The 10,295-nt window shown below is 35.3% G+C and overlaps 3 protein-coding genes across 6 annotated transcripts; 1 reads left to right on the plus strand and 2 right to left on the minus strand.

The window, feature by feature from the left end:
* Window positions 1-158: 158 nt before the first annotated feature.
* On the plus strand, window positions 159-1,320 carry LOC126762159 (viral IAP-associated factor homolog). The gene is made up of 2 exons (XM_050478703.1): window positions 159-315; window positions 481-1,320. Exons 1-2 carry the CDS (start codon window positions 310-312, stop codon window positions 1,195-1,197), a joined length of 723 nt encoding a protein of 240 aa, XP_050334660.1. The 5' UTR covers window positions 159-309; the 3' UTR covers window positions 1,198-1,320.
* On the minus strand, window positions 1,317-2,636 carry LOC126762157 (tubulin polyglutamylase complex subunit 2). Its single transcript, XM_050478700.1, has 4 exons — window positions 2,341-2,636; window positions 2,090-2,257; window positions 1,551-2,035; window positions 1,317-1,487 (listed from the first exon to the last, which is right to left on the minus strand). The coding sequence occupies exons 1-4, from the start codon at window positions 2,480-2,482 to the stop codon at window positions 1,317-1,319; spliced, it is 966 nt and encodes a 321-aa protein (XP_050334657.1). The 5' UTR covers window positions 2,483-2,636.
* A 144-nt stretch (window positions 2,637-2,780) lies between these two features.
* Window positions 2,781-10,288, minus strand: LOC126762148 (anoctamin-4). 4 transcript variants are annotated; one of them, XM_050478682.1, is made up of 14 exons: window positions 9,853-10,283; window positions 9,243-9,478; window positions 7,663-7,931; window positions 7,400-7,587; window positions 6,674-7,339; window positions 6,299-6,613; window positions 5,825-5,970; window positions 5,179-5,759; window positions 4,897-5,114; window positions 4,672-4,836; window positions 4,155-4,608; window positions 3,680-4,076; window positions 3,512-3,602; window positions 2,781-3,435 (listed from the first exon to the last, which is right to left on the minus strand). In XM_050478682.1, the coding sequence occupies exons 2-14, from the start codon at window positions 9,254-9,256 to the stop codon at window positions 3,097-3,099; spliced, it is 3,843 nt and encodes a 1,280-aa protein (XP_050334639.1). In that variant the 5' UTR covers window positions 9,257-9,478; window positions 9,853-10,283; the 3' UTR covers window positions 2,781-3,096. The 4 variants fall into 4 exon arrangements, with proteins under 4 accessions (XP_050334639.1, XP_050334638.1, XP_050334640.1 ...); XM_050478681.1 differs by having other exon boundaries at window positions 7,663-7,964; XM_050478684.1 differs by having other exon boundaries at window positions 3,290-3,413; window positions 7,663-7,964; window positions 9,853-10,288.
* Between the last annotated feature and the right edge of the window lie 7 nt (window positions 10,289-10,295).

Below are 10,295 nucleotides of genomic sequence, written 5' to 3' on the forward strand. Positions count from 1 at the left end.
ATAATTTTTGAAATAAAATATTGTTTTTGTGAACACATGGCAACACTGCAACGAAAGTTTCCTTGTCTGAACATATTCCTACTATGAAGTGAAATGCAATTTGGCAGCACTCTACGAATGATACACCATAAGAAAAAGATAAACGTCAATTTATCAGTTTCCTTTGGTTACTTGATCAATTGCTTATATTATTTGTGTCTCGTATATTTTTTACTATCTACCGAATTAAATATATGAATCACTAGCCTGTATACAATTAATTTTAAATTGTTAATTTAAATAATTATTTTTAAAGTTTATCACTTAAACATGCAGGTAATTATTCAGAAAATCCTCTATATGACCACAGTCAATCCATATATGGTCATGAAACTGGTCTAAAAATAAAACATTCCAATTGATCAGCATGGGCCGATATTATTGGTGCATGACATTTCAAAAAATTTGAAGCTATTTTGTAAAACATTTTTCTCTATAAAGGACCCTAATGAGGATACCGAATGGAATGATGTGCTCCGTGCAAAAGGCATTCTTGAACCGAAGCAAAAAGAAGCTGAAATCACAGAGGAGCAAATCCAAGAGATGATGGACGATGCCATAAACAGGCGAACCGATTTAAGGAGTGGGGAAAATGGTTGTTCAAAGAAAATTCACGAAATGTCTTTGGATGAGTTAGATGAACTGGAAGATTCCGAAGACGAAGAGGTATTAGAACAATACCGCCAGCGACGGATAGCAGAAATGAGGGCATTTGCCGAGAAAGAAAAATTTGGAACAGTGCGGGAAATATCTGGACAAGATTATGTAAGCGAGGTGACAAAAGCGGGTGATGGCATTTGGGTAGTGATCCATCTTTATGCAAATGGTGTACCCCTTTGCTCTCTTATTCATCACCACATGCAACAGTTGGCTGCAAAATTTCCGCAAACGAAATTCTTACGTTCCATTGCAACCACTTGCATACCTAACTTTCCTGAAAAAAACTTACCGACAATTTTTATTTATAACGAAGGCCAATTAAAGAAACAATATATTGGACCACTGGAGTTGAGAGGCGAGAAACTTACGCTCGATGAATTAGAGTTTCTACTGGGAAAATCCGGTGCAATTTCTACAGAAATAAAAGAAGATCCAAGACCGCAAATTCGGGATAAAATGTTGTCCGATTTGGAAAGCCAAAATATTGATTTTTATTAATCAAATTTGTTTTTAAATTTTTTTATTAGACAAGAAATTTATGTAATTATTAGAAGATGCGCTAAAAAATATTTATTTCTTCAAATATATGTATGTATGTATGTTTTTTTCGTACGAAATCAAGATACATTTTTCCTTGAAGGTGCGTTTTTCATAGAACCTTTTGGTTTAATGCGAAAAACAGAGGTGTCGATAATATTATATGGGTGTTCAGGGGATGGGTGAATTTGGCGGTCACGTCGCGGTTCATAGTCCTCCAACAAATGTGGTGCTAGCAACATAAACAATTGCTTTAGGAAGAAAATAATTAATATCTGATTTAGAGTTTGTATTACAAATAACTGTTTGTATACCTCTGTCCACGATGGTAAGCCTATATTGGAGAAACAAAGCTCCCAAAATGGTAATCCTAAATGTGCAATGGCCATCCGTAAGTATTCGCTAAATGTATCGGAAAGAAATATCCATTTCATGGCATTTAACTCGAATAGGTAGAATTTTGGATTGTTCGAACAATTTGCCTCATAGAGCATACACACTTTGGCAACATCATTGACATTATTAATTTCAAATATTTTTGTCTTTGTTGATATATTGGGTAGTGGATTACCCCATCGATCTTTCCTTGTTAACAATATAGGAACGCTGACATTTGCCCCCACACCCCCACTTGTATCTGTTCCAACATCGTCAGCAACTCTCGTTTCGTGGCCTGCAAGAGTCTTTTCTGATGTAGTATTTGCACTCAAATTGATTAACGGTTCAATGTTGTCACGTGACAAAGTAATTTGGTGAAGACGTGGAATATGAATAAAACCTACACGGCGCAAATCCTTTGCTGATGAAGGATGAAATTATAAATTTATAATGAAACCAAAAAATAAATTCTTACGTGCATACTGATAGCTCCATTGTAAGAGAAATCCATCCGTGGACAAATAAAACTTTTTCATATCTTCGGGCAAATATATAGTATTCCTTTGTTCCCAATTAACAATCTGAGCCTTTTCACACGGTTTACGATGTTCACAGTTAACGTTACATACTCGCGGAAGCTTGGCTAATTTGAACATTAAATATGAAGAACAGAATTACATGTATGTATGTATGTTTGCGCATGAAAGATTGCTTCTTTAGACTTACCAAGTGTCCCCATTAAACCTAATGTTAGATGATCGTAAAAAATATCTTCAGGTGTGGGCTTCTTTGCCATTTTATGAAAAATACTTATATTTACATATGTATGTAAGTATTTTTTCAAGGAAAAGTAAAAACTTAAATACATACATACATACAAAGGTATGTGAAAAAGTCAAGTTACCATAATAAACTTTTGTCACGATGGAAACGGAAAACTGAAATATTGATTTTGTATTCATACATAATTTAACTACATAGGTGTACGCTAGTTATAATATACATATGTACATATTTACATACATGCGAAATTCGAATGGTTTAGGATCGTTTATCAATTAAAATTGTATTAAATGTTTGGTTAATTAAATTCAGTTTTTTAACTTCAATCATTTGTTAACATTTAATTAAGCAGAGAAATTTATTTACATAAAAACAAATATATGTACGTCTGTAAATTTTTATATTGTAGAAATTATTTACAATCAATAATTTGAATCTTAGACTACTACATGTCTCTAATTCGATTTTTGATATGAATAGATATTTGATTTATTGCATCAATATGAGGAAAGGATTAAATAAGTATCCTATTTTTAAAACCATATGCATACATACATATGTATGTATGCAAACAAATTTTTACGTAACTTAAGTCAAATATTCGTAATATTTGCGGCCACTTTATATTTTTCGTACGATTTGGTGGTTTTATTATTTTTTGGCAATTTTCGGCTCTTGGGCTTCTTCTTCTTCTTCGTGTCAAGAAACCTCCCATACTGTCGACTCCACTGAGCGACGAGGTCGTGACGCTACTTCTACATGTGCATCTAAGCCATCACTAAGTCGACTGAAACGTCGCGCCCAACTTCCACGTCCAACAAAGCCACTCGTACCCAAAGTAGCACCACTACTACGACTGCCCGCATCTCGGAAAATACTCAATAGATCCTGATTTTCACCCTGTTGAGCGCGTTTAATGCCGTGCTGGTATTTCGCTTCTTTAGCAAGTAACTGTTCGCGCTGCATTTGTGTCTTCACTTCAGCGGGTATGTCTGGGATTATAAATTGCATAATGCCTGTGATGACGAAAACGACGTGCTTGAAAAATATTCAATACATATGTATATAAATCTCGTAAATTCAGTTCTATGCAAACAGTTGAAATTATAGTTACCTCGAAAACAACAACGAAAGCCAAGCGCGCAGCAAAAACATGCCAGTAATGGGGGCTCAATCCATAGGGTTCGGGATCATGAGGTCCGTTTCTACTTTCCACAATTATAAACAAGATGCTTATTTAAATATAAGTTAAAACACATTACATTCTGGTAACTAAACTCACCGGTAACCACGATATTGGCACACATCCGGATCCTTTTCGCTGCTTGTTGCTCCCCACTCCTCTTTGTAGTCCGATGTATTGAAAGTTGAAAGCGAATGCTCTATATAACCCACCAGTGTGTTCGTATTGGAATATACGAACTTGTAGACCATGCGCGGTATAAAATCACTTGTGTAGGCTATCACAAAAGCATTGGACACAACGGCTGTATAGGTTATAATGCGTAAGATGCCATACCAAGCACCAATGTCCTCAACACGCTCTGCTAGTGGACGGCGAGCCTGTGTTACCATTTTGTATGCATCCAAACGGATTTCCGCAACGTTGTTTAGTAGCGCGAAAAGTGGAGCCAAGGGGAATGCTGCCACAAACAATGTCACGAAACCATACTGCAGTACTGTGAAAATTGTTATGTTTGTAAAGTAATTTAGTTAAGGTCAAATAAATAAATAAATGCAATATTTTAAGCTCGTACTCATTTCTAAATATTCATCAAACAAAGCCAAGCGTCCTGGGTCCTGCATGTGATAATCCTGCTCCCAAGCCATATGTAAGTGGGTAACATCCTTGGTTGCAGCTTTGTGCTTGCGATGTCGCCACCAATTATACAATTTTGGAAAAAGATACTCCATAAAATTGTTCCAACACTGTTTTCCCACCATAATAATCGCAAGCTGAATGCAAAGTTCTGATAAACATCCAGCCGGATCGCAAATATCATTTTTAAGACGAAAAAATTCACTACGTCTGGCTTGATCATCGCCAGGATAATCAAAAAATCGACCTTTGAAAAACGCAATATATATGAGCGATGAGTAGAAATTCATAAACTCAAAAAAGAATATTTTAAAAGTGTAGGAGTCTTCGTACTCGGTGTGAGTTCGAGGGTTTTCCAAATTTGTCAATCTTATGGCCATGCGATGATAGATCTAGAGGGGGGCAATGTTCTATGTACTTAAATTGAAGAAATTTTTCAACTATAAATATCTTACCCTTGTTAATACCATAATTACTACTAAATTGATCAATGCAGCTGTAACAGTTGTAAATAATTTTGCATGTTCCTTTACGAAGAACCCACCCCCACCATAAATGACTGAAACCAATGATATACGGTATATGATGGTCCCCAACACAGCGGACAAAACTACCGAGATCTGTGAAAAAGTAAGCAAATATTTAATTCACTTAAATTTAATTTCTTAAAGTAGTTTTACCATAAATAAGACCGCACTACCGGTAATGACGAACCGTATAGCTCGGCTCCATGTGGACATATAGGGTTCCTTCTCTCGTGTCACTGGATTCATACGGAATGTAGTAGCATTTGTTTCAAACTCTGGACGATTTTCCTCATCGGATTCAACATTGTGTAAGTCCCATTCCCAGACAATTACAGACTGCTTGCGTTTCCATAACTCCAGAAATGTCGTTGCTGTTAATAATTGTAATATATTTCGCATACATATGTATACATATGTATGTATCTCATAACTTACCCCAAAATGACATAAATATAGCAAAAAATACTGTAGAAGGATTGTCGAAGAGGTATGTCAAGCGAGAAAATAAGCAAGACTCGTACAAATGCTGATAACTACAGGCCTTATCACACAGCGGACAGAGTGTAATATTGCCAGTCCCAAATTCATTGCAAATTTCCTTACTTGGAGTATTATCTTCTGAATCCAGAGATGCAAGCCCGTAAAGGAAACACAAAGTGCCCACAACTGCCGGATAAACCAACATCTCCGTGTAGAAACCCAGCCAACAAAAGTATAGAGCAATCTTATCGCCAAAGTACTTGCGAACCAAACACAAAGGCTGCTTTTTGTACCACTGAGAAGGATGAGCCCACGTGAGATATAAAATACGGCGGTCAAATGAGACCCCACTAGAGTGTGGACGATCATAACGACCTTCGTGCAAAGGAAAGCAAGCCAAATAAGTGGAATCATTGAGCAAACGTCGAATCCCAACACGGTCACTATCGTCGAAAGGGGTACGAATAAGCACCTGCATAACCATTAGAGAACGTTGGGCACTCGTATACGCAGTGGCGCGATCTTTGACTATAAATCTGTAATATTATTATTTTTTCACTTTTCCTCTTCATATTGATGAATACCAAATCTATGTACTTACTGTTCCTCAGCATTACCATTGGCAGTAGAAGCTTTGAACGTTGTTTCCCCTTCCAAAACGCTTTGGTCAAGCTGAATTTTCCGAGTTAGCCGATTCCAGAGAGACTTCCAGTAGTGGACATTGCGTGCCACCACATTCTCATCATCCTACGAATATGAAAAGGCGAAAAGAGAATAACTCAATTTTATCCAATATGTATATCAAATATGTTGAATTTAAATCGCAACTAAATTCTTGAAAACCAAACGAACTGTAAGTTAACTTTGTAGCTAAATATGGGGCGATCGAAATCATTTGACTCATCGATTTGAAGAGAAGTTACTGCGAATGATGTAGTATGTTATTCAGCTCTTTTAATGATTTACTAAGTGAAGTTTCTTGAGACCTACTTATTTCCTGTTTTCGATCAACATTCGAACAATTTTTTTGAGGAACTCTATATTTATACTACAAAATAAAGTGATAGTAACATACCCAGGACGCTTTTACTGATATCGTAATGAACCGCTTGATCGGCAACTTTAAGTTCATGACTTCCGCCAGTCTCGTCTCCAGGCGCCAAGGTAAATGAATTTTTAGAAAATACGTTTTTTCATTAAAGGACTGCGTTTTGTCTTCTAACTCAACTTCCAGTCCTTCTTTAATCAGATTGTCCATAAAACAGCGACGATTGTCACGACGGCGTGATTCGGCCTCGGTCATTACACCAAAATCTTCCTCTTCCCAAGCCAATACCATATCAACTTTACGCCGTCCATCACGAAACATAAGGGATTCTGGATCAAGACCCTGTAAACGAAATTACTTACAGCTACATAATAAAATGATATATTTCTTCAACTATTTCACCTCTCTGTCTTGTTTACTAACGCGGCGCATATCGCGTTCTTCACCACTCGCACTGTGACTTTTACTAGTATTTCGACTGTCATAATGGCTACCGCTTAAACTGCTGTCGCCCACGGAGCTTTTCGAACTCTTACGTGATACGGGTACTAATTGCTTGTATCCAAATTGATTTTGTAAAACGTTCGAGTTAGTCATATCACACTGATCAGTGTCCTCCCTATAAGAAGTGTCCTCAACAAGTGGCGTATTCAAATGAATATCTAGACCACGTCGCATCGCTGTACCGGGAATATCTTCAATATTCAACACTTTCGGTCCAAATGCTTGTGTGGGACTAGGCTCTGCTGACTCTGTTTCAATATGAGTAGGCAGTGGCAGAGCGATGGAGTTCGGCTTCAAATGATCTAGAGTTCGGGAGATTGTCGAGTTGAGCCATTTTTCAGTGTAGTTTACTTTTGAAGCTGGTGGCTGTCGTTCAGTGGATTTGGTTGTGTATGGTATTATAGTTTGTTCCTTTGTTTCACTCACTGTTTGTTCATTTGTTTGTTCCTGCTGCTGTTGATTGTAGGCATTTGCTGCGGCTTCACTTATAAAAGAATTATATAAATTATCAGATGATTTGGCGAAATGCTTAGTGGGAGCCACTGTATCGAGAATGTTGCTTTCCTACAAATACAATACATAACTCTATTATAGTTATATGTATACGAGATTATTTATGCTTACCAAACCACCAAACAAACGTCCTGAAACAATTCCACTGTCCTGGCTTAAACGTCTTGTACGCATTTTCCCCCCCGTCGGATTTGAAAGTAAAACTCGATCACTTTTCGCAGGACTGGATGAGATTTGGCGTGATGCAAATTTTTCGGAATATGGTCGAAAGTTGCGTAAAACTGGCACTGACAAGAATCCTGTAGAAGTTTTTATCATATCTTGTGATTAATATTCGTTTCCAATACGTATATTTAATAATAATTATTCCTTACGTGGAAATTCTGTCGGAGCCTCTGTAAAATGTTCAGTACTCGCAATGAGGTCCTCACGTGAATTTGATTCTGTTATAGGTGCGGTACTCTCATCATCAACGCTATCGCCACGCATATGAAAGGGGCGATTGCTGGAATCAACTTGACTATCCAAACTCTTCTCTTTATTGGACTGTTCAAGTTTTTGTTTCTCAATTCGATCAATACTGTATTTATTGTGCGCGGAGGTTTTACTGTTACTAACATCGTAGCTTGGATCATGCATTTTGCTGTGAAATTTAACTACATAGTTATGCTTAAACCTACAAATATTAGTGTTAAAAGAATTAGAAAGTCAATACCAAAAATAAAATAACGATAGAAACTAAGGGTTTGACTATAAACGTAAAACACACATTAACACTGACGGTTTGTCGACGGCGTTCAGCTATGACGAAACTTGTTTCAATTTCAATTCAATTCATATAATTTCCATTTACTTGCAAACTGTATAAATATTAAACGCACAGTTACTTGGATAAGCATATTTTTAGGCGCGCTTGCGTGTTGGCAATTAGGTCGTCATAGAATTCAAGCAGCCGTCATACCCCTAATTGACGTATAGCTGTGTTCTGTTGCAGCTAATATTACAGTTCGTGAGTTGTGTTGGATCGAGAATACCCCAATTGTAGTACATTAATATCTACATATATAATATCTGTATATACCCTATAATTGTGGTATAAAAATAAACATAGTTTGAATATCTATGCTATAAATATTCAATTGCTTCATTAACGTAAAGGGGCCATGCGTATGAGTAACCTATGTCACTCATGTGTATACACAAGAGCATGCACATTTCTCTTATAAGGCATATGTGGCAGTCTTCAAGTTATGATTATTTGGTTACAAAGTATTTTATATTCCGTCAATGTGACCTATTTAGAACACGAGTGAACTATTATTTTATATTTACATATGTCACGAAAACTAGAAGTTTTTAAAAGTTTATAATGTTCAAATTCCATCACATAGCTGAATTATGCAATAAAGTAGTACCAATGCAATATTTCAAGTTTTTAGATAATGCATGAAAGGAAAAATGACGTGTGAATGCCCAAGTCCGAGCTCAGTAAATTAGTAATGTTATGAAGTTCCTGCAAAGCTTTTATCATATTAGCGGAAATAAGTTATTTATTTTATAAAAGACATTTGTGTTCTTGAATTCGGCATGCCCATAAGTAAAAGGGTACCTTAGAGGTTTCCACCAAAGAAGTTTTCCAAGCGAAAAAGATAATTAATTTTTTTTTTACCCACCCTATTGCATATACATATATGTAAAACTATAAATGTTGGATATGTTAAGGGTTTGCAGCTTATTTTACAAACAACCATGAAATTAAAAGAAGGATTTCGGTCAACATAACTGCCCTAGACATATGTATGTCAATCTTAAACATGTGAAATTAAAATTAAATAACTACTAGATATTGAGTACGCGTATATACGTACATATATATTTATATAACATACAAATATATATTTTTTTGCTGAAATTTTATTAGTGGTATATTGCTTTGTAAAGATCACATATTCACCTTGTTTCCAACATGTGCTGGGAACATTTTAAACACTTGACGACTGTTCGCTTTTATGCATTATATAAAATTTTATAAAGTTAAATTTTGAACTGATAATAATAGGCACTGTACAATGTTGTTATTAAATTTTCCTCCTTTTTTGTTACATAAATTTCACTTATTTATATTATTCGTTGAATTAATGTTGTGAACTGAAATAATGTTTTCAATACCATACGGATTTCAATTTGAATCTATAATAAAAAGTCGGTCAGATTGACGAAAGCATGTGTTTTCTAACACATGTTCTCAATTTCAATCGATTTGTGATCGATTAGCACTTGGAAGAGTATTATAGCTTGTTAAACAAAAAGTGTAAATAGCTATGTGCCTTTGATAAACATTTGTTAAAGTGAATTTTTTTTTTATGATTCAGTTATTCCCCAATTCCCTTAATTTGAGTACTGTGTTGTTTGCTAAGCTACGTTTATACATTTTTATACTCGCAAAGAAAATGAAATATGTTGTGTGTAAGCTTGAGCTTGAGAATATATATAAGTACATATGTTGTAAATAAATATATGTTGTAAATATATATATGTATATACATTAGTGTAAATGTTATTACGTATGTATTATTATAAATTATGAGCCACTAGTTTCATTTCATTAGTTTTATGCACACGAGACAACCATTCCGTTATTATACAGATACATATAAATCCATATTCATTAAGCATGAGTATACGAATACACTAGATCACTTGTATGTATTTGAATCAACACTATTAATTATTTTTCAAAAGTTTTCTTATGCTTTGTTTGCAATCAAGATAGACCGGTTGCTCACTATATTAATTTAAAAAGTATTTATGCTTCCCAAGCAGTAGTCCATTATTTTTAATTATTATTGTTATGAAAATTTTTTGATATTGTGTTTTTATATGTATACTCTTAAGCATTTAAATAAATCACGTATATGGCGCCATTACGCGTTTCCAATTTGTCTGTTAGCCACAACCGTTGCGATTGACAACGCGACGTTGAATGTCAGTAATCCGAATGGTCAAT

This window comes from Bactrocera neohumeralis, chromosome 6 (assembly GCF_024586455.1).
Source record: "Bactrocera neohumeralis isolate Rockhampton chromosome 6, APGP_CSIRO_Bneo_wtdbg2-racon-allhic-juicebox.fasta_v2, whole genome shotgun sequence".
Classification (NCBI taxonomy): Eukaryota; Metazoa; Arthropoda; class Insecta; order Diptera; family Tephritidae; genus Bactrocera; species Bactrocera neohumeralis.

Excerpts from the sequence above, each read along its gene's own strand:
- LOC126762148 (XM_050478681.1), bottom strand. Across the intron at positions 7,588-7,662 it reads GGCTCCGACAGAATTTCCAC|GATTCTTGTCAGTGCCAGTT; the intron begins GTAAGGAATAAT and ends AAACTTCTACAG. Across the intron at positions 3,603-3,679 it reads TGCCAATATCGTGGTTACCG|AAACGGACCTCATGATCCCG; the intron begins GTGAGTTTAGTT and ends TGTGGAAAGTAG.
- LOC126762157 (XM_050478700.1), bottom strand. The coding sequence starts at position 2,482 with ATGTATTTAAGTTTTTACTTTTCCTTGAAAAAATACTTACATACATAT. Across the intron at positions 2,258-2,340 it reads AGGTTTAATGGGGACACTTG|CCAAGCTTCCGCGAGTATGT; the intron begins GTAAGTCTAAAG and ends TGTTCAAATTAG. Across the intron at positions 2,036-2,089 it reads ATGGAGCTATCAGTATGCAC|CAAAGGATTTGCGCCGTGTA; the intron begins GTAAGAATTTAT and ends ATCCTTCATCAG.